Raw genomic sequence first — 24688 nt, 5'->3', positions numbered from 1 at the left:
CGGTTGAGTCCAAACGCTGGTATTAGAAAGACCAGGTTTTAAACCTAATGTGACTTTAGGCAAGTGACAAGGTCTCTGTCTATACCTGTAAAATAGAAAGCGGATGTGACTATAAAAGGACAACCAACGAGGGAGCCTTGTGATGATGGAATGTTCGTATCTTGACTGTATAAACGTCGATATCTTGGTTGTGATACTGTAGTTGACTTTTCCAAGACGTTTCCATTGGGGGAAACTGGCTAAAGGGCACAAAAGATCTCTCTGTATCATTTCCTACAAACACACGTGAACCCACAATTGTCTTCAAATAAAAACCTTAAAAGCCATTTGTAAATACTGACTTAAGTCTGCTATTAATTTTGAAACGATCCTAGACAATTGCTTATCTTCTCTAATTTTTTATGAGAAGTGAAATAGACTCCAAATTATTTTAAATTCAGCAATGACAGATATCCAGAAGGTGGCGCTATTACCACATGAAAATACCATAAACCAAAACCAAAACCACGGCCGTGGAGTCAACTCAGACTCACTGCAACCCTCCAAGGACAGAGCAGAGCTGCCCCCCAGTTCCCAAGGAGAGTCTGGTAGATTCAAACTGCTGCCCTTTTTGTGAGCAGCCACAGCACTTACCCACTGCGCCACCAAGGTTCCCATAGTAAGGCACTACTCCTTTCAAAGCCATAAAAGTGGAATATCAAGATGTATTCAACAAAACTGTAAATTTTGTTTTTGTTGTTGTTAGGTGTCCCTGAGTTGGCTCCAACTCAGATCGGCCCTGTACAACAGGACGAAACACGGCCCCATCCCGTGCCATCCTCACGATGACCATGGTTGACATCGTGCAGCCACTGTGTCAATCCACCTCGTCGTGAGTCTTCTTCCTCTTTTTCACTTACCCTCTACTTTACCAAGCTGATGTTGTTCTCCAGGGACTGGTCCTTCCTGACAACATGTCCAAAGCAGACGAGACAAACTGTTGGCCACCCTTGTTTCCAAGGAGCACTCTGGCAGTCCACGGTATAGTCAGTATTCTTCACCAACGCCATAACTCAAAGACATCAATTCTTCTTCAGTTTTCCTTATTCGTTGTTCAGTTTTTGCATGTATATGAGGCGGCTAAAAATATCACAGCTTGGGCCCAGGGCACCCTGGTACTTAAAAGGGACATCTTTGCTTTTCAACACTTTAATGGGATCTTTTGCAGCAAATGTGCCCAACGCAATGCATATTTTGATTTCTTGATTGCTGCTTCTGTGCGTGTTGTGGATCCATGTACACTGAAATCCTTGACAACCTTCAATATTTTCTCCATTTATCGTGATGTTGTTATTGGCTCAGTTGTGAGGATTTTTGTTTTATGTTGAGGTGCGATCCATACTGAAGTCTTTGATCTTCATCAGTAAGTACTCCCAGTCCTCTTCACTTTCAGCAAGCAAGGCTGTGTCATCTGCACATTGCAGGTTGTTAATGAGTCTTCCTCCAGTCCTGATTCTGTGTTCTTCATCACACAGTCCAGCTTCTTGGACCATCTGCTCAGCATACAGAGTAAGTATGGTGTAAGGATACAACCCTGACACACACCTTTCCTGATTTTAAACCACACAGTTACGCCTTTGTTCTGTTCAAACGACTGCCTCTTGGCCTAAGTACAGGCTACACATGAGCACAATTAAGTATTCTGGAACTCCCATTCTTTGCAATGTTATCCATAATTTGCTACGATCAACACAATCAAATGCTTTTGCATAATCGATAACACACAGGTAAACATCTTTCTGGTATTCTCTGCTTTTAGCCAGGATCCATCTGACACCAGCAATGATATCCCTTGATCCATGCCCTCTTCTGAATTTGGCTTAAATTTCTGGCTATCGAATATAAAGGTAGTTCTATAAAAAGTCCCAAAATAGAGCTAACACTCTGCTGCTTTGAAATATATCAAACTGCCAGTACCAAAGTATGCTAAAGTGGACATGCAATAAGAAAACTGCAAACGCTAACCTCAATTCAGCAATGCTTTTACTAAGTATCTTACTTCAGGTTTGAAAAAAACTTTTCAATCATTTAAAAAACAAACAATGGAAGATACGCTGAAATTAAAAAATCGTCGAAATGCACTTTTTATCATGTCTTGTATGGACTTTTAAACCCTCCCAAAGGCAAGGGAGAGTCTCACCAAGTCTGATACTGATCAGTCATGCATCGTATTTTCTATTCAGTTATTTCCTGCCCTGCCAACTGGTAAGTTTCTGATAAAGGAACTAGTGTCACTTAACCCCCAACCCGCATCGGGAAGTAGAGGGCAAGGTGAGGGGTCTCTCTGCTCGTTAGGGCGACAAAGTTTACAACGTTCTCATTTTGAGTTTCTTACTTTAACAAAAAAGTTTAAAATACTTCCAGGGGTAGAAGTTGTATCAGCTCACAATAAAAACTACCAAGACGACCGTAACATTTTAGAGGCATCCTTTACCCAATTTCTTCATTTTACAGCATGTGCATAGTGAAGTCCTAAAACATTAAAAAAAATCTGCCTACAGTCAGGGACGGCAGGGACGGCTGACTACAGGCCCCAGTACTCTTAGTTTAACCTAGTCTAATATATGTATGTACACACACACACACACACGAGAGGAATGAAGGCAGAAATTTAATGCAAAAGGCAGTATTTTTGCTTTGACTATATTAGTCTAGTTTTAAGTCAAATTAGCCTTTTTTAAGTAGCACTTTTAAAAAATGGATCAAAATACACCCACTAACAAGCTTTAAATTATGACTGCATATCCATAAGATACTGGTCAAGAACTCAGCTGCTAACCAAATGGTCGCGGTTTGAATCTACCAGGCGCTCCCTGGAAACGCTACGGGGCAATTCTATTCTGTCCTATAGAGTCGCTAGGAGTTGGAATCAACCCGACAGCAACAGGTTTTTTCGGTATGTAGACGAACATGAGAAGAACAAGTCCATCACAGTGTAGACAAACACGATGATAATAACAAGGCGTCCAAGACCCAATGGGAAAGAGAAGACTGGGAGGCTGGATTGTGGGTCAGTTCCAGCCAGGGAGGTTCCTGGCCTAATGTGATAGAAACTGTTACTCATAGCTGGTGTGAGTAAGGAAACATAGGTCATATATGCAATGCTATGTTTGATAAGAAAATCCTAGGATCTTTTTGACAAGTTGATAGGCAGCACCTGATAAGAAATTAAAATCTCATTTGCTCAACCTGGATAGATCTGGGTAATAATTAACTCCCTCACCAAAGAGTACTAACATTAAGCATTTCCCTTTTTGAAAATGTTGAACACACTACAGTACGCAGTGTCACACCGAAAATATTCATGGTGTGATAGAAACCATAGAAAACCTAGTAAGTGAAACACCCTGACCTAAAACCTCGAGGTATTCTAGGACAAATGTATTAGTGTGAGAGTGCTAAATTAGAAACACATACATACTTAGCAGTTAAGCTGCGTTTCATTGGGGGGACTTCCAGAAGTCTTCTGAATGAAGAAAGCATTTCAGAGAACAAGCAGACTAATGAGAGTGAACTGGGAGAGAAGAGCAGGACCCTAAGTGGGCATGTCTGGGATGGGAAGGGAAGACCTCCTGATGGAGATTGGGATGCTATCTGGTTAATGCGGCTGGGTTACACTACCCAAGGCCAGGATAACGATCTCCATCTCCAGTACAGTGAGAAACCAATGGCCCAGCTTTGCTGTTAACTTGCCCCATGGTCCTATTGAAGGCCCCTTCCTTACCGGGGTCTCAATTTCTTTTCGCTAGGACTGACTACAAGGGCTTGGACTGGCTGATCTTTAAGATGTCACTCAGCTTTTGTAAAACAAAAAAAAAGGGCAACAGATCATGAAGTCCACTTTGACGCCAGTCCTAAGCAATGGCAGAAATAAAGGGGTACCAGTGGATCCCCAACACGAAATGGTCTAGATGAGAGGCGACACTGGATCGATCAATCCTGGCTGTGTTTCAGAGCACAGGATGAAGATGCAAGTGGGAACACAGCAGGATCTCACAATGGGATAGACTTAAGGTGCAAAAGAAGACATCTAAAATCATCTGAGGTTTCTTTGCAGAGAAAACATTCCAGAATTTCAAAAGAATGATTTCAAGTAAACAGAGATATGCTTTTCTCCGAAGTGTAAAGTTCACACATCATGTATTGATGCCCTGTCCTCCCTCATTCAGGAAGTACTTCAGCTTTAACCGGGTACCAGGCACCGCGCTAGGCTCTGGTACACAGTGTTCACCAGCAGACAGGAAACATGGGTTACTAATAACAGGTTTGTAAGAAGCCTCTAACACTTGATGGGGAGTTTGTATGCGTGTATCTCAAGGGTCCACCTGGCCCCAAATGCCTTCTCCATCCAGCTTGACTTCCACCATGTCGCCAGTCTAACCAATAACCAAGCACACATTTTTTTAATTAAGCAAAATAAGAGGAAAAATCTAAATGTAACTTTAAAAGATACTGGCTTATGAATAAGAAAGTTGGGGAGTACACACTTCATGCATTTGAATTTCTCAACAGCTGCTAGGTAATTCTGGTATGACAGATTTTAAAACCTCTGGACCTCACCACTGTAGCAGGAAATTTCTCTCTTCCCCCAACAAGAAGTCAACTTAGAATTCACCTTTCCTTGTATACTTTTACATAATGCTGTGCCTAAGAATCCACACATGTGAAGCTTCTTATTCTAAGATCACCAAATAACTCGTCTCTCCTTATACCTGTAAATTCAAGTCAACTAACTAAACACATTCTGCACTAGTTCTATTTACTTGTTCCAAACCAAATGAGAAATATGTGAGATGAATTCTGACCAGTTTATTCTCCAGTCATTACAGTGTTCAACCAGTCTGACATATAAAGATCACAGATACAAAAGTATACACTGGGAGGACACTTGGGATTCCCATCCTGAAAGAAGACATGTTATGTACAGACAAACAAATGCAGCAATTATTAAGGTATTCAAAGTAATTTTTTGGACAACTGAGATGTGACATATTTACAAGAATGTATAAGTTTTAAAATAATTAAATAATTTTCATAGAATGATAAAAGTATTGAGATAAATATTAGGAGACCCTGACAATCACAAGGATATTTTCCTATGCTGCTGACTATAAGGGTATTTCTATAAAAAGTCTCAAAATAGAGCTAATATTCTGCTGCCATGAAATATATCAAATTACCAATACCAAAATATGCCAAATGAACATGCAGTGGGAAAGCTGTACCAGAGAGAATGGCATTTGACTCTTGAATATTGCGAAGTGTCTACACAAGATTGCTTAGATGTGTTCCTGAAAGGTCTTTCAAAAGGGCATTACAGAGGTGTCGGCAAAAGTGATAACTATTTAGAATCTTTGGATTCTATTTATTTCAGGTGTAGCTACAAAAGGGGAAAAATCTAAATATAACTTTGAAAGATATCAGCTTATGAATAAGAAAGTTGGGCGGTGCACACTTCATGCATTTGAATTTCTCAACGGCTGCTAGGTAATTCTGGTATGACAGATATTAAAACCTCTGGACCCCACCACTGTAGTAGGAAATTTCTCTCTCCCCCCAACAAGAAGTCAACTTAGAAAAAGGAGAAATGGTGATATGGACAAATCCAAAACAGAACAGTATTATAAAAATGGCAAAATATCATAAAAATAGCAGCACATGAAATTCAAGACAGTCTTCTTAAAGCAAATGTTTAAGACTGAGCCGCAAAAACGGTACTTGCTCAAACTGCTCTATTACTCAACACCTGAAACCGAGGATCCTTTAGAGAGGTGCTTGTATTTATGACATCGCCACCATTAAATGTGCACGCAGATTTGTTTTTTTTAAAACATACATATTGCACAGGTAGAAGAATGCCAGCATCTGCTATCTCTAACATAAAATGCTATCTGATGTAACACACTAAACCGTTACTAAAAGTTAATTTTACCCCAATGTTCAAAACCCATCGTGTAGGACTTATGAGCACAGCAGTGTCAAAACATTCCTAAATGAGATGAGAACACGGGCACTTGAATATAGGTTATTAGTAACAAAACTCAGCCCATGATTACATGACTCAGGGTGGTTATCAGTTAGGTCTTTCAGTATCAACTTGAGGTCTTTCACTGATCCAAATACAGAAACAAGCACTAGTTACAAAACTTTGCTAAGAAAATCAGATCTCCCAACCATTTCAGACCAAGTGACAGTTTTCGTTACATAAAGCACTGACTGCCGCAATCCTGATTACGGGTCTTCAAATAAACATCCCAGACATACTTGTTTGAATTCTAGCTTTCCCCTTTTGACCCACTATGGGTCCCCAATATGACCCACAGCCCCAACCGATGGTCCAATAACATCCTCTGTGCAAAACTGACCACTCACCTTGACATCCATCCAGGGCATCAACAATGGTTGCAATTTTCAAAATAGTCCACATTGTAGCATAAACCTTACAGCACCACAGACACTGTGACTCTGGATATCTTTGTCTGGCAATATTCCACTCAATACCATTCATCAGTAAGAATGTGTAAATATCGAACATTTAAAAGGAAGTCAGCGTAGCATTTTTAAAACGACCAAAATAATTAATAAGCATTTTTAATGTTTTAAGTTGTTAAACATTTAAACTGTCAAATTCACTAGGAAAAAATACCACGCACACACATTTTTATCACCCAAATGAGAATACACAAAGCTTTGGACAGCTGGTACTGAGTCACTTCGGTTTTTTTCTTTTTCTTAAATTACACTCAGTTTGGCCACTCCCTAGATTCTTCGCTTACCAGCTTATAAAGAGTGCTCTCAGAGGCAGTATAACACATACATTAAAAACCATTTCGCCCTTTATCATCTTTGGCGAGAAGCCTCATGAAAGGAAACAAAGGGACGGACGGAGGAGGCAGTCGGGCTCCGTAAGCTTCCATCTTCACACATCGCTGACAGGAAGGCTTGCGTCATCCAAGTCCACCGGGCCGCCATCTTTTTCCTGAGGGCCACTTTTACTTTGAGGTTTCAGGACAGCTTGCTCAGTCACTTTGGAAGCTGGTTCTCTTGGAGAGAGAGTCTGGATCTTGAAGCTCCCTGGCTGGACCTTGGCAAAAGATTCGTAAAATCCTCGCTTCTCCATGGTAAAGCTTGAGACCAGAGAGCTGCTGCGAGTGGCTGTGGAATGTGAGGGGGCTGCTGAGGCACCGGTGGGCCGGAGAGCATGCTTGGGTTCTGCAGGGCAGGTGGAGTGCTCCTGTAAAAAGGAGTGGTGGTCAGACACAGTCAACCATTAACGACAAGGTTAGTAATTCAGTGTGAGACTTTATTCTCTGAAAAACAAACAACAAGACACACGCACACAAAGCGAAAGCATGAGCTGTGGTAGCAGAAAGAAGCAAGTTCTTTCCCAAAGCGATGCAGCTTTAGGGGTGAGCTTAAAGCAATGACAGCCAACAACCATTTCCAGTAAGAAAGCAGTTCTGTCACCAAAGCCGAATTTGACAGTTTGTGACGCTTTGAAGACTCAACCAACCTAAACTGGAATAGTGTTCCAATGGCAACTGAACTGCGCTGAAGAGGAAGCCTACCAGTTTGGTTATTTTATGTAAGCATATATTCTCAATCGATACTAGGCATTATCTCACATATTTTAGTATTTTTAGAAAAAAAATGTAGAATGTAAAAATGATGTTGTTGCCTTACTATGTAGGAATCGACATTTTTCAAAAATATTCTTTTGTCTGGTAGCCTGACAAACTTAGAAGTTCTTGCTTCCCTGAATTTCACTGTAACCAATAACAGCATAATCTTTTTACTTTTTGATTTATTTAATTTTGAATATGTCATGCACTCATATGGTACAAGATTTTAAAGGTACATAGTTAATCATTTTTAAAAACTGTGGTAAAGGCTTATTAGTTGAGAGTATCAATTTCAATATGCTTCTAACTAGAACAAATCTGAAGGTATCCTTAAATATGACCATTCTAAATGCACTGCCATAGAGTTCTAGTACATGGTGTTCATTTATGATACTGGGCGCTTTGAATACTAAATGCTGCAATTTACCAAAACTTTGTTGGTTCCCATTAGACGTCTGGATTTCACCTGAGATTTAAAACGCCACGCCAACCATAGCAATGCACCGCTTATCCTATGCACATGCACGCATGAGTTTGCATGTATTACTAGAACGAAAGTGCATTTCAAGGTTGTATATAAAAAACTTCAAAACACCTAAAACACAGAAATTGAAACTGTGGCTTAATGACTTTCAATTTGTAAAGTTTTAGTTTTCCTTATTTATTTTTTTTAATACACATATCCAACCTGATGACCGTAGCGAAAAAGACTGAGTTAGTGTTGACAAAGTCAGTTATGATAACTGCAAAAGGCAGTCTGGTTAACTCAACTTGGCATGGTCAGTTGTGAGTAGTGAGTAAGTCCGGGCCCTCTAGTAAGAAGGCGCGTTTGCGTGCGCGCCCACACCCGTGCTGCAGTCACCAGCTCTGGAGGTATACCTCTGAATACAAGGGTTCGACAGCCTTCTGGCCTGCCGCATCTGGAACACAGTGCAAAGCTAAGATTAGAGTTTACCTATACTGGGGAGAGGGAGGAAAAGAGAAAGTTTGCTGACAGTCAGAGCTCGGTAGCCCAATCTGCCCCCACCACAAAGCACAAAACGCCAACGCCCTTCTCCAGCTTTTCCTCTTCCCAAAAGACATTGTTTTTGCAGAGAGTCTCATACTTGACTGCTGAAAAGGTCACAAGAAACACAGGCAGTTACAAAATTAACACCTAGGAAAGAGACTTAGATATTCTGAAAAGAATAGGAGAATGACTGAAACAATTACGAAATGAGAAAAATGGATTTCTATTTACTGATCGGTGGGTATCATTATCAGAAAACGATTAAAAGCTAGTATTTATACAACATTACTACCAGGAAAAATGTCAAAAGTACAGAATATCTAGCATTTATAATAAATTTAGATAATAACATCATGCTACATACTAGTCAGCATTCTGCAGACAAAAGTGCTGTATTTTAAGCAACCTCAAAAGTCTTCATTCTCCACTAGAACTCATATTTTCAGATCAGAGACCAGTGACCGAAGTACTCCAAAACTGAAAACCAAACCCATTGCCACTGAGTTGATTCCAACTCATAGCGACCCTATAGGACAGAGTAGAACTGCCCCACAGAGTTTCCAGGGAGCACCTGGTGGGTTCAAACTGCCAACCTTTTAGTTAGCAGCCGTAGCACTTAACCACTACGCCACGAGGGTTTCCAAGTACTCCAAGGCAAAACCTTATTCCTATGATGTACTTGAACACCGTAAATAAAAAATATTTTTCTTACCATTTCTGAGTAGAATGGTTGTTTCAATTTTATTATCATGCTAGCACAAAAATAACTGCGGCAGTGAAGAGAGGCCGACTTTTAAATTACCCTACTAAAAAACTGATATTTAAAACCTGAAATGGAAAATACTGACTCAGAGCACTAAAGTACACTTAAGAATCCAGCTGTTCAATGCGCTGACCCCACTATTAAGCCCTCTACCCCCCTCCCAAAACAAACTTCCTTGAAATGCGAAGAAGGGAAGAGGAAGTCAAGGTATTCACAACCTGTGTAATGCTTTAGGTACAGGTGCTTGACACAATCAGGCCACATACCACACTAAGAGTCTGTCGAGTTATATTAAACCTAAACCTACTGACTGGTAAGAGTCCCTAAAACAAAGCAAGGAAACATTCATTCTTTAGTTGCCTTGCTTGTGCATTTAAGACAATACAATGCACAGAAAGTTATGGATACAGAACACTAAAAGGAAGCATTAAATTAGAAATGCATTATTTTTGGCAAGTCCAATTGGTATGAAAAGTCATCATGCAAATACATCTCAACAGGATTAGGGGGGCAGGAAGGAAAATAACTCGACAGGATGAGGGGGCCCAAGGGAGTATCACCCCAGAGAGCAGGACACATACAGAAGACGTTGACCGGCCGGGTCCCCGCTGTGCGACAATGGCGCCAGAGACGGCTTTAATCCAGCTGTGCATCTCCTCAGGGCTATCAGCCTAAAGGAAAAAAAAGGGCTCAGCTGGTCAGTTTTTCCTCAAAGTCAGTGTCTACATTTATAAACCCAATGTAATTATTTTGGTAACTCACAGTGTTACCAATACAACCATTCTAAGGCAATGGTTTCCAAAATTTTTAGAAATCACTTCTGAAAACCAGGTCCTGCTAGGTAAGTTATCACACAGAGATATAGGCTGGCCACTTAATGTTTTAGTATCAGACACATCAGAAAGTGTCAATAATGAATACTCTGAGAGAGAAAACAAGGAAGGAGAAGTCCAAGGAAGGTCTCCTCATTTCACCCCACTGCTCTACTGTCTAAATCTGCTAAAGAATATTTATGTAATGGTGTAATTACAAAAACATTTTGACATCATTTTCTATCTTATTTTTCTAGAAATAATTTCTAGTAGCACCCTGAATCCTAAAAGGATTGGTATTCATATTCTGAAATATTATATTCCTTTGACAGGACCTGGCTTCCAAGGTGAATTTAAAACCTCACTTTAACATTAATCCAATTAGACAAGGCCCTAAGACAGGTGCAGGCATATTGCCACTTCTAAATTCTTGACTCCAGATGTTCAAAAATTTTAAAGACACAAGTTCGTATCTTTTCACCAATGATATTAACAAAGGCTTTTTAACAAGAAAAACAATGCAGGCAAAGGCAGAGCATACTTTCATTCATTGTTAATAGGAGCACAATTCTAGAAAGCAATTTGGTGAAACAGAGAAATTTAAAAAGGTTCCTCTCTATCCAGAAATTTGTCCTAAAGAAATAAGAAATTCAGACAAATTTATGTACAAAGACAAATTTATCACCACATTATTTATCGCAGTAAATATCTGAAAACAGTGTACGTGAATGTTCAGTAACAGAGTAATGGAGAAACAGTTTAACTGTGGAACGTGCATACAATGAACTATGATGCAGTCCTAAAAGGTATTCAGAGAACTTTTAATGACATGGGAAAAATGACCAGAGTATATGAAACATGTAACAGTATGCTTAGCATGACCCCACCTGTTATAATCAGATATGCTTTAACAAAAGCAGTAAAAAAAAGTAAGAGCGGTTGCCTGCATGTGTGATTATGTTGTTGTTGTTAGGCGCTATCGAGTTGGTTCCGACTCATAGCAACCCTATGCACAACAGACCGAAACACTGCCCAGTCCTGCGCCATCCTTACAGTCGTTGTTATGCTTGAGCTCACTGTTGCAGCCACTGTGTCAATCCACCTCATTGAGGGTCTTCCTCTTTTCCGCTGACCCTGTACTCTGCAAGCATGATTTCCTCCTCCAGGGACTGATCCCGCCTGACAACGTGTCCAAAGTATGTAAGACGCAGTCTCGCCATCCTTGCTTCTAAGGAGCATTCTGGTTGTACTTCTTCCAAGACAGATTTGTTCATCCTTTTGGCAGTCCATGGTATATTCAACATTCTTCACCAACACCACAATTCAAAGGCGTCAATTCTTCTTCGGCCTTCCTTATTCATTGTCCAGCTTTCACGTGCATATGATGCGACTGAAAATACCATGGCTTGGGTCAGGCGCACCTTAGTCTTCAGGGTGACACCCTTTGCTCTTCAACACTTTGAACAGGTCCTTTGCAGCAGGTTTACCCAGTGCAATGCATCTTTTGATTTCTTGGCTGCTGCTTCCATGGCTGCTGATCGTGGATCCAAGTAAAATGAAATCCTTGACAACTTCAATCTTTTCTCCATTTATCATGATGTTGCTCATTGGTCCAGTTGTGAGGACTTTTGTTTTCTTTATGTTGAGGTGTAATCCATACTGAAGGCTGTGGTCTTTGATCTTCATTAGCAAGTGCTTCAAGTCCTCTTCACTTTCAGCAGGCAAGGTTGTGTCATCTGCATAACGCAGGTTGTTAATGAGTCTTCCTCCAATCCTGATGCCCCGTTCTTCTTTATATAGTCCAGGTTCTCGGATTATTTGCTCAGCATACAGATTAAATAGGTATGGTGAAAGGATACAACCCTGACACACACCTTTCCTGACATTAAACCAATCAGTATCCCCTTGTTCTGTCCCAACAACTTCCTCTTGGTCTACGTAGAGGTTCCTCATGTGCATAATTAAGCGTTCTGGGATTCCCATTCTTCTCAGTGTTATCTATAATTTGTTATGATCCACACAGCCAAATGCCTTTGCATAGTCAAGAGAACACAGGTAAACATCCTTCTGTTATTCTCTGCTTTCAGCCAGAATCCACCTGACATCAGCAATGATATCCCTGGTTCCATGTCCTCTTCCGAAACCAGCCTGAATTTCTGAGTTTCCTGTCGATATACTGCTGCAGCTGTTTTTGAATGATCTTCAGCAAAATTTTGCTTCTGTGTGATATTAATGATATTGTTCTATAATTTCCACATTTGGTTGGATCACCTTTCTTGGGAATAGGCAGAAATATGGATCTCTTCCAGTCAGTTGGCCAGGAAGCTGGCTTCCATATTTCTTGGCATAGACCAGCAGGCACCTCTAGCACTCCATCAGTTTGTTGAAACATCTCAATTGATAGTCCATCAATTCCTGGAGCCTTGTTTACCGCCAATGCCTTCAGAGCAGCTTGGACTTCTTCTTTCAGTACCATCGGTTCCTGATCATATAAAAAAAAATGCCACCTCTTAAAATGGTCAAACCTCAACCAATTCTTTTTAGTATGATGACTCTGAGTATCCCTTCCATCTTCTTTTGATGGTTCCTGCGTCATTTGATATTTTCCCCATAGAATCCTTCACTATTGCAACTCAAGTCCTGAATTTTTTCTTCAGTTCTTTCAGCTTGAGAAACGCCAAGTGTGTTCCTCTTTTTTGGTTTTCTGTCTCCAGCTCTTTGCACATGTCATTATTAATATTTTACCTTGTCTTCTTGAGTTAGCCTTTGAAATCTCCTGTTCAGTCCTTTTACTTTATCATTTCTTCCTTTTGCTTTAGCTGCTCGACGTTAGAGAGCAAGTTTGGGTCTCCTCTGACATCCATTTTGGTCTTTTCTTTCTTTCTTGTCTTTTCAATGGCCTCTTGCTTTCTTCATGTATGGTGTCCCTGATGTCATTCCACAACTCATCTGGTCCTCGGTCACTAGTATTCAATGCGTCAAATCTATTCTTGAAATGGCCTCTAAATTCAGGTGGGATATACTCAAGGTCATAATTTGGCTCTTGTGGACTTGCTCTGATTTTCTTCAGTTTCAGCTGGAACTTGCATATGAGCAACTGATGGTCTGTTCCACAGGCGACCCCTGGCCTTGTTCTGACTGATGATATTGAGCTTTTCAATCATCTCTTTCCACAGATATAGTCAATTTGATTCCTGTGTGTTCCATCTGGCGCGGTCCATGTGTGGAGTCGCCGCTTATGTTGGCGAGTTGGTCTTGCAAAATTCTATCATTCGATCTCCAGCATTGTTTCTATCACCAAGGCCATATTTTCCAACTACCGATCCTTCTTCTTTGTTTCCAACTTTTGCATTCCAATCACCAGTAATTATCAATGCATCCTGATTTTTGCATGTTCAATCAATTTCAGACTGCAGCAGCTGATAAAATTCTTCTATTTCTTCATCTTTAGCCTTAGTGTTTGATGCATAAATTTGAAGAATAGTTGTATTAACTGGTCTTCCTCGCAGGCGTATGGATATTATCCTATCACTGACAGCACTGTACTTCAGGATAGATCTTGAAATGTTCTTTTTGATGAACATTCCTCTTCAAGTTGTCATTCCCAGCATAGTAGACTATATGATTGTCCGATTCAAAATGGCCAATACCAATCCGTTTCAGCTCACTAATGCCTAGGATATCGATGTTTATGTGTTCCATTTCATTTTTAATGATTTCCAATTTTCCTAGATTCATACTTCATACATTCCAGGTTTTGATTATTAATGAATGTCTGCAGCTGTTTTTTCTCATTTTGAGTCATGCCACATCAGCAAATGAAGGTCCTGAAAGCTCTACTACATCCATGTCATTAAGGTCAACTCTACTTTGAGGAGGCAGCTCTTCCCCAGTCGTCTTTTGAGTGCCTTCCAACCTGGGGGGTTCATCTTCCAGCACTATATCGGACAATGTTCCACTGCTATTTATAAGGTTTTCACTGGTTACTGCCTTTCAGAAGTAGACTGCCAGGTCCTTCTTCCTAGTCTGTCTTAGTCTGGAAGCTCAGCTGAAACCTGTCTTCTATGGGTGACCCTGCTGGTATCTGAATACCGGGGGCATAGCTTCCAGCATCACACAAGACCCCACAGTAAGACAAACTGACAAACTGTGATTATAGGTGCTTTATAAATCATCTTTTTCTGTATTTTCCAAATGTTCTGTAACAGGCATATATAGCATTTAAAAACAAAAATAAACACTTAAAAAAAAAAAAAACTTTCAATCTAATTAGTTCAATGTGGTAACCAAAAAGTACATTTTAAACTTAAAATACAGGATGCTACTATTAGTGAAAGTGTAAGAGCTACTGCCTCTTCTACTATGGGTACCTGTGCCCGTTTCTTATAAAATCACAAAAAAAAATTATATATAAAAAGTAAAAATTGTAAAATATGTGCAAAAATAATCCAACTTGAAGGTACATACTTAGCATCTAACTGAAAAAGTATTTCCTTCTTCCAAATACTACTTAGTTCTATTTTACTAATTCACAGCAAAGAATAGCCTCATTTCCTAAACATCTGACCTGCCAATAACCCTACATGTAACAACTTCTTATTGATTTCTTGTTAGGAGGATCTATAATCTCCAAATAAGTACTTTACCTGCACATAGAAAGTTCGAGATGTAGTTACAATTTCAAAGAGGTTGTCCCTCATCATTATGTCACTGTAACAAAAAATTATCAAATGGTACTTGATTAGCAGTTGATTAAAAGTTTTACTTGTTTACCCAGTACACAATAAGAAAATAAATATCAAAGGTAAAATAGCAATTTAACAAAGCCAAATTTATATATGTTTCAATTTTGAATTTTTACATTAAATAGTTTTTAGAAAACGTTTATAAAGCAACTTTAAAATTCAAAGTTTTCAACCATGAAGAAATCAGTTTGTTCAAAGAAACACTGGCACAGCTAATGTTACAGCAACCTTGAAATACTAAAATTAGTAACAGAATTTTGTATCTGATGGTACAATTATAAGCTATTTATATTAGATTTCTTCCTTTGCATTAGACTAAGCTAACTGCTCTGTTCCCTAATTTTTAGTTTTCAAATAAACAAAAAGTTTCAATTCTTTTAACTAAGGGTTTTGAAAAAATTCTAGCATATATAAGTATAAAAAGATAAAAATAAAAACAGAACTAATACCGAAAATATAATTTGTAAGCACATTAACCAAACTGAGGCCTATCAGATACTAACAGGCGGTGCCAGACACTGAGACGTCGCTCCTTACCTCTGCTTACACTCCTGAACTTTATGAACCTCTTTAAGTGGTATTACACGGAGAGGTTCCTTTTCCTGCCAAAAAAGCAAACAAACCAATACATGACATTTTGGGGCTGACAGTCCCTTTAAGAGTTAGCTATGCTTTTAAGGATTAGCTGTCTTACGTGGAGATCTATGGGAAATAACGCTTCTTTCTTGAAGCACACCCTACATATAAATCTACCTTTTCAAACCACTCCACATCAGAAAAGCTCAAATACTATAAACCATAGATATACTTTCGTCTGAAACAAGGAAGGTGACATTTAACCTGTATCCCCATTACTTTTGGCCTTCATGACACTGTTGATCAAGTCGATTTTTGACTTGTAGTGACCCCATGCGACAGAGCAGAACTGCCTCGTAGGGTTTTCTAGGCTGTAATCTTTTTTTTTTGTTTGTACTTTAGAGGAAGGTTTACAGAATGAACTAGTTTCTCATTAAACAGTTAGTACACATATTGTTTTATGACATTGGTTAACAACCCCACGACATGTCAACGCTCTCCCGTCTTGACTTTTGAGTTCCTATTACCAGCTTTCCTGTCCCCCCTGCCTTCTAGTCCTTGCCCCTGGGCTGGTGTGCCCCTTTAGTCTTGTTTTGGTTTATGGGCCTGCCTAATCTTTGGCTGAAAGGTGAACCTCAGAAGTAACTTCATTACTGAGCTAATAGGGTGTCCAGGGGCCATTCTCTCAGGGTTTCTCAAGTCTCTGTCAGACCAGTAAGTCTGGTCTTTTTTTGTGAGTTAGAATTTTGTTCTACGCTTTTCTCCAGCTCTGTCCGGGACCCTGTATTGTGATCCCTGTCAGAGCAGCCAGTGGTGGTAGCCGGGCACCATCTAGATGTACTGGACTCAGACTCGTGGAGGCCATGGTAGTTGTGGTCCATTAGTCCTTTGGGCTAGTCTTTCCCTTGTATCTATTTTTTTGTTTTCTTCATTCTCCCTTGCTTCCGAAGGCGTGAAACCAGTGGAGTATCTTAGATGGCCACTGCACAGGTTTTTAAGACCCCATATGCTACTCACCAAAGTAGAATGTAGAATATTTTCTTTATAAACTATATTATGCCAATTGATCTAGGTGTTCCCCGAGACCATGGTCACCACACAGGCTGTAATTCTTATGAGAGCAGATTGCCAGGTCTTTCTCCCATGGAGCTGCTGGGTGAGTTCAAACCGCCAACCTTTCAGTTAGCAGTACAGGGCTTAACCATTGCACCACAAGGGCTCCTGTTCATGATACTACAGCTTATTAAAAACCATTAACCATCAAGATTTTTCTCTAGTAGGCTTCTGGGGGTCCAGTAAGTGCTGTACTTCGTCTTAGAATGGTACTTTGATATACAAGGCACCTGACTAGTGTACAGTCAGTCTCTTTCACTTAAATTTGTCCTTTTCAGAATATCGCTTTTATGTGACTTCGGTAATTATTTTAACAAACACCATTTATTGAACATTTATTTAGTGCTGGAACATCTGCCAGGTTTTATATATCTCACTCAAACTTTCCACAATTCTACAGTACTTGTACTATTCTTCATCTAAGGAACAACTATAGACATAACCAGTTCCTGATAATACGTTTATATGGCATATTCCATGAAAATACTACATACGGTATTTCACTGAATATATGACACCACCAATTAGAACATACATTATTTTATGTGGCATGAAGAAGTAAACCATGTCAGCGCTTTTATTTTATTCATGTAAACCTTTATTTTAAAGTTTCTTAAAATTTTATTTTAGAATAATTTCAGACTATCGAAGAGTTACAGAAATAGTACAAAGAATTTCTATATACTTTGCAGCCTGTTTTCCAAAATGGTATTTTTATTAGCTGGAATTTTCCTCTAAGGAAAAGCTTTTCCTTCTCCATTTATACACTCATGACTCTTGCTTTATTCCATGGGCTATGATCTATTGCTATCATTACTTTTTTTTTTTTGCTCAAATTGTCCCAGTTTTGGAGCCCCTTGAAGTTGGCGTCTGTCCTTCTGACATGTCCCCATCATTCTCTGAGCCATTTCCTTATTTCTGGCACAACTGGATGTCCCAGGCACAGTTTGTACTTTCGCTGCCCTGGCTCCCTTTGTTAGAGGACGGCATTTATAGTCGCTTTCAGGCAGAGAGTATCTGCCCAGCTCTTCACTTAACCAAAGCTGGAAGCTCTGCCCCCCTTCCTTCCTTCTTTACAGCTGCATAGAACTCCACTGTGAAGATAAACCTGAATTTAACCTCTCTTCTATATATGGACATTTTTGTTATTTCCAATTTTGCAACTGCAAATGATGCTGCAATGAATAACTTTATGCATAGATTATTTTCTTACTGGAAACGTATCTCAGAGTAAATTCCCAGATATGGATTGCTGAGTTGAAAAATAAGTGTGTACATAGCTTTGTTAGATATCAAATTCCCCTCCAAAAAGGTTCTATCAGTTTGTATTCCCACCAGCAAAATTTAGCCAATATGAGAGATGAGAATAATTCAGTGAACTTCTCATTTAATTTCTCTAAATATGAACTATGTTGAGCATATTTTTATATGTTTAGAAAAATGTTTAGGGGCCCTATTTATTTGTTTTAAAATAAACTGTCTATTCTTACCTGCTGCAAGTTTTTCTAACAGATATATTGTCCCTCAATGTTCTCTCTTTCAACTTTGAAACAATCATAAACTTACATGAAGGCTGAAAATACTACTCAAAGAACTGATTTTTCTAAACCATTTCAGAGTGAGTTGCTGACCTAGGTCCCATTAGTCCTGAATGCTTTTGTATGTATTTTCTATAAAGATATTCTCTTATATAATCACAATATAATCATCAAAATCAGGAAATTGTCCCCAAAACGTCTCTTATCGAAGCAAAAGGATTCAGTTCAGAACCACAAACAGCATTTACTTGTCGTTATGTCTTTTCTTTCCTTCAGTAGGGAACAGGTCCTCATTCTTTCCTTGACTCTCATAATCTTGATACTTTTGGAGATTACAGGCCAGTTATTCTGCAGAATGTCTCTCAGTTTGGATATGGCCCAAGCGTCCTCAGGATTAGAGTCAGCTTGTGCAGCTTCAGCAGGAGCGTCACAGAAGCAATGCGACATTCTTTTCCTTCTATCCTGTCAGGTGGTACATGACTTCAATTTATCTCATCACCAATGATGTTCACTTTAATCACCTGATCACCTGATTAAAGTGAATCTGCCAGACTTCTTCACTGTGAAGTTACTCTTTTCCCCTTTGTAATTTGGGGGGAGGTACTTTGAAACTATACAAATATCTCATTCCTCATCAAACATTCATACATACATACATGTTGTTGTTGTTGTTAGGTGCCACTGAGTTGGTTCCGATTCATACCGACCTCATGTGCATCAGAACAGAACACTGCCTGGTCCTGCACCATCCTCACAATCATTGCTATGTTTGATCTCATTTTTGCCGCCACTGTGTCAATCCATCTCATGGACGGTCATCCTCTTTTTTTGCTGGCCCTCTACCTTACCAGGCATGATGTTCTTCTCCAGGAACTGGTCCCTCCTGATAACATGTCCAAAGTACATGAGACGAAGTATCGCCATCCTCACTTCTAAGGAGCATTCTGGCTATACTTCTTCTTCCAAGACAGGCTTGTTTGTTCTTCTGGCGGTCCACGGTATACTCAATATTCTTCGCCAACGCCATAATTCAAAGACATCAACTCTTTTTTGGTCTTCCTTATTCATTGTCCAGCCTTCACATGCATATGAGGCAACTGAAAATATCATGGCTATTTACGTATATCTGTAGAGGCTCATAGGAAACCCTGGTGACATAATGGTTAAGAGCTACAGCTGCTAACCAAAAACGTCAGCAGTTCAAATCCACCAGGCACTCCCTGGAAACCTTATGGGGGAAAGTTCTACTCTGTTCCATAGGGTCGCTACGAGTAGGAATCAATTCGACAGCAGTGGGTTTGGTTTTGTTTTCCGGTAGGGGCTCGTGGATTCCTATTTTATTAAACGGGTTACCCGTTACCACCACTATTCACTTTGATGCTCAAATTGTCCCAGATCTGGTCAGGAGGAATGTTTTCAAGTTGGCTTCTTTTGTGCCATCAGGGACTCCTAGTCTGTTTACTTTCTGTATGTTTAAATTTTTCCATAATAAAAGGGTTTTGCAATAGAGCGCTTTTCTACTGTAGACATCAATATTTATCACATCTCTCTCCTTAGCATATACAAAAAGGAAAAACATAAGCACAATCAATTGGTTAAGGCTTTTAAAAACTTCACATCCAGAATCGAACTTTTCCCAATCACTTTTTGATTCAGAGCCACTGACGCCAATGTTTTCCAGTCCACACCACACCATTCTCTGGGACGAGATCACTGGGGGTGCAGCATTTCGTAAGAGTATTCCACTGTGCCACCGAGATTTTCTTCCCAGCTGCCAGCACCCTATTCTGTAGGTCTTGACTGGTGCTGCTGTTTTCATCTCACCCAAAGATGCTGTGCATGTGTAAGCAAGGACAGGTAAGCCCAGCCTGTGGGCCACCACCCTGCGGTGACTCTGAGACACGCCCCCAAGATTCCAGAAATGTTGAAATGTGTGTGCGTGGGGGCGTGCACCTTAGTAATGATACAGGGTTAACAATTACATTATCTGTGTTTTCTAAACACTGAACGTATTCCTAAATTTAGGTGGCATAGTTTACCTACCTCCCCTCTGATAGTTATTCTTTCCTCTCAGGTTTCATAGCATAATGTCTAGCATGCAGTAGGTTTTCAAAATTTTAAAAATATTTCTGTTAATAGTTCTTATCTCATTATACTAGAATTACTATGAAGAGCTCTGGTGGTGCAGTGGTTAAAACTCTCGGCTACTAACCGGAAGGTCAGTGGTTTGAACCCACCAGGTGCTGCACGGGAGAAAGATGTAGCAGTCTGCCTCTGTAAAGATTACAGCCTTGGAAACCCTATGGGCGCAGTTCTACTCTCCACCAGGTCGCTATGAGTCAGAATTGACTCAACAGCAATGGGTTTGGTTTTGGTTTGGGGTACGAGGAGCGGGGCACATGTCAGTGTGTCTGCAAAGCTAAATGCCTGAAGGCCAGCTCTGACTGCTCTCTTTATTTCCAGTTCCCAGAACTGCATCAGGGCTAGAGAGAGCTCGGCAAATGTCTGTTGCAAGAATGACTCTTGCCAAGAGCACTGGCATTAATTAAGATCAATGAATCAACCTCCAACCAAGCACAAGCGTAGCCTTCTGAGACACCGAGGCTGGCACTTCTTGTCCAAGTAACTACTGCTTCCAGTTGAGGTTCTCAGAGTTTGAAGCCTGAGGAAGACCCTGTACCAAAATGGCTATTCTTGCTATGCTAGGTCATTTTTCATTCATTCAAAAGTTTTTACTGATTACTAGCAACTGCCAAGCCCTCATAAAAGGTACAAGAGAGTCTTTGCCTCAAGAAGCTCATTTAGTTTAGTGGCAAAGACAGGACTCATACAACTACAAAACATAACCGGGACTATTATGATAGACATGTGAACAGGGTACCGTGGGCACACAGAAACAAGGTACTTAATCCAGAGTCCAAAAGCTTCCCAGAAGAGGTCACCCCTGAGGTGAATCTGAAGACATTCCCTTCTATTCTCTAGTGCTCTGCTGTTCAACATAGCAGCCATCAGCTATGGGTAGCTATTTAAATTGAAGTTAATTAAATAAATGGAATTAGCTGTAGTTTTAAAATTAAGTAAACTGAACTCCTCAGTCACAGGAGTCACATTTCCGGCACTCAACAACCACATTTAGCCAGTAGCTATTGGACAGTGCAAGTACAGAACATTTCCATCAAACAGAAAGTTCTACGGGACAGGGTGTTCTGGAGCCTTCATTCAAATAAAGCATACAGTTTCCCTCTCAAAGGTCCCATAAAACAAGAAGAGATAGAACAGACACCTAAAGTACAGAATTGCAGTCAATTTATCCAACAACCTAGTGTAAGATTCAGGTCCCCTGACAACCATATTTTAAATAAGGATATTACTCAAACAAGCGAAAAAAGGAATTTCTATCTTTGATTCCACCTTTGATAAAACATTTTATATGAAAAAAAAACTTGAGTCAGTCTGAAGTCGGAAAAGAAAATGTGAAGAGAAGGCAGGAATACAGACGGTTAAATGCTGACTCTGGGAGAGTTGGCTCTTTCCACCAGCTTCTCCATTGCTTCTGTAGGGCAATCTGCAGACTGGGAGGTTCTGATTTTTTTAAGTCTTTCAAGGTGGAATGTCTCTTTAAAGACATGAACTTTTTATTAAAGATGCAGTTCACAAAAATACCACTGACCAAAAGCATCACAGCAAAATAAACAGAACTGTCTCTACCTCTCAGTACCAGTACCAAATTCTCAAAGCCAGAATTTCATTATTCTAAAAACGAAGAAGAGAACAAGATATTACACAAGCAATCGCAACGTAAAACTTTTCAAACATTTTTAAACCAACGCTGATGACACAGCAACATACCAGTTCAGATTTGAAGTAGCCTATTGTGTTTTCATCCAATTGAAAATATCTTCTCTTCCAGTTTTTCATCTACCAGAGATGAACACATAGAGAATGCCCCATGTTAATCACCACTCAATTATTCTGAAATGAACCCACAATCAGCAATGCCAAACACTGAAAAACCTACGGGAATTAGAGTTGCCAGAGTTTGAAGAGTTTCATGTATCGTTTTGCTCAGAGGAATTTTTTTCTTTAAAATTAATTTTTCCATGAAACTCTAAAGATTTAGTTCACACAAGCAAGAATGGCTTTAATTTTAGAAAGGTACTTTGGAATCCTAGAAATATTGATAAATTTACTTGTTCTTCCTGGCAAGTCCCCATCATGCATCCAGCTGTGTGAGGGACCTGGGCCAACTGAGAGCTGCTCTTGTCAAGCGCCAGCCACTATGCTGGTACGCTTATTTATGCCTTTAACAAACTCTGGACACTAAGTCTTATGACTTTTCCTAAAAGAGAGCCTGAGAGGTTAAAGAAGCAAGGTCACAGAGCTCTCAATCAAGGGCAGTTCAACACCAAATCAAGTTTTTAGGTTTCCATACCTGCTACTCTGAGTGTTCCTTCCACGAGCCACTCCCCCCACCAACTGGACTGCCATCTCCCTAGTTGAGCTCTCTTTTCCTGGCCCACTCCCATGGGGCAGAAATCAAAGGAAAAACTTTCTGGAATAAACTGAAACTGCTAGGAAAGCTCATTCCATTGAAGGTCACTGTGACAGGCATCGAGGACCCAGTTGCCCCCAGCCCGAGGAAATACCAGCAGTGAATTATGACATGAAGAACCCTATCCTCTCTCCCGACTCCCCTTCTCTGCACGCCAGTCTCTCGCTTTGGGTCTTTCATAAAACAAAGCCAATAATTTCTTTGCTAGTTTGAGAGTTGGCTAATAACATGCTCATTTTCCATATTTCACATATTTGGTTAAGCTACTCACCACTGCTCCCTGTTTCACACAATAACCAGCTTTGATAACTGTACTATCTGCAGGTGGTTTAGGAGTAAAGTAAGGAAGATGGCTTTGGGACCGTTTCAAATTGTTTCTGTCGATGCTTTCGCCACATTCGTTGACTTCTTTCTAAAATGAAACAAAATAATTAATAATTAATCCTATTTCCTGCTTTCGTTTTTGGCTTACTTAGCTCCAAAGCTCACTTTTATTTCATGTTGTTATTCTAGCATAAATTCTTAAAATCTATTTTAGTTCAGTTAGGAACACAGATTTTCAAGTGAAGAGTAATTAATCTGAGACACTTAATTATAATTTTCATATCATTGATTAAACCATGAAAATCAATTTCTCTTGTTCTACAGATGTCCTGCCACCAGTGTTTTTTTTGGGGGGGGAGGGGAGGGAAGGGGTGCTAACCTTTTATTTTGAAATAATTACATAGATCCACAGGAAGTTGTTAAAAAAAACTGTACAGGGAGGTCCCATATACCCTTCAACCAGTTTCCACCAGCAGGGAAAACGCATAACTGTAGGACAATATCAAAACCAGGAAACAGACATTGGTACGATACATAAACCTTCCCAGAGTTCACTAGTTTCACACGCACTCATTGGTGTGTGTATACAGTTCTACACGATTTTATCAAGTGTGCACATCTGTCCCACCATCGAAAGGCTCCTATCCCTTTGTACCTCCAGCCCTAAGCCCTGGCAACCACTAATCTCTTTTCCATCTCCATAATTCTGACGTTTTGAGAATGTAATACAGATGGAATCATCCAGTAGGAAACCTTTTGAAACTGGCTTTTTTTCCCCACTCAGCATAATTCTCTAGAGCTGCATCCAGGTTGTTGCTCAGATCAGTAATTCATTCCTTTTTTACTGCTGCATAGTATTCCACAGCATGGACTGTTTACCCATTCACCCTCCAAGGAGCACATGAGTTGTTTCCAGTTTCCGGCTATTAGGAGTAAAGCTGCTACGATCACTCATGCACAGATTTTTGCGGGAACCTAAGTCTTCATTTCTCAGGAATAAGTGCCTAGGAATGCAAATTCTGAAAGAGCCTTGGTGGTACAGTCAGTAAGTGCTCAACTGCTAACTGAAAAGTCGGTGGTTTTAACCCACCAGCTGCTCCACGGGACAAAGATGTTGCAGTCTGCTTCTACAAAGATTAGAGCCATGGAAACGCCACGGCACAGTCCTACCCTGCTCTGTAGGGCCACTACGAGTCGGATTTGACTTGACGGCAACCAGGTTTTAGTGCAAGCTCTTGGTTGCATGGTAACTGCACGTTTAGCTTTACAAGAAACTGCCACTGCTTTTCAAAGCGGCTGTACGCCATACCAGCAATGCATGAGTGATCCAATTTCTCCCTGTTCCTGCCAGAACTTATGTTATCACTCATTTTTATTCTAGCCGTTCTGATAGGTATGATACATAGTGATATCTCATTGGTTTTAATTTGCACTTCCCTGACTGGTTGCAAGTTTGAACCCACCAGCCGCTCTGCAGGAAAAAGATGTGGCAGTCTGCTTCTGTAAAGACTACAGCCTTGGAAACCCTATGGGACAGTTCTACTCTGTCCTACAGGGTCGCTATGAGTCAGAACTGAATTAACAGCACACAACAA

The 24688-nt window shown here is 40.1% G+C and overlaps 1 protein-coding gene across 2 annotated transcripts in view; it reads right to left on the bottom strand.

The window, feature by feature from the left end:
- Nucleotides 1-2158: 2158 nt before the first annotated feature.
- The window catches only part of PLEKHA1 (pleckstrin homology domain containing A1), a 60393-nt gene continuing 37863 nt past the window's right edge, over nt 2159-24688 (bottom strand). The window contains exons 6-11 of one of the 2 annotated variants that reach the window (XM_049855761.1): nt 23041-23181; nt 22067-22135; nt 15528-15592; nt 14892-14955; nt 10015-10104; nt 2159-7273 (exon numbers count right to left, since the gene is read on the bottom strand). In XM_049855761.1, the coding sequence (XP_049711718.1) occupies nt 6959-7273; nt 10015-10104; nt 14892-14955; nt 15528-15592; nt 22067-22135; nt 23041-23181 (744 nt within the window). In that variant the 3' untranslated portion in view covers nt 2159-6958. The remainder of the gene's footprint in view (nt 7274-10014; nt 10105-14891; nt 14956-15527; nt 15593-22066; nt 22136-23040; nt 23182-24688) is intronic. The other variant, XM_049855760.1, reaches the window with a different exon arrangement.

The sequence above is a fragment of the Elephas maximus genome, chromosome 16 (genome assembly GCF_024166365.1).
Source record: "Elephas maximus indicus isolate mEleMax1 chromosome 16, mEleMax1 primary haplotype, whole genome shotgun sequence".
Taxonomy (NCBI): domain Eukaryota; kingdom Metazoa; phylum Chordata; class Mammalia; order Proboscidea; family Elephantidae; genus Elephas; species Elephas maximus.
Note: the sequence above shows the minus strand (reverse complement) of the source record. Positions and strands in the feature narration are given on the sequence as shown.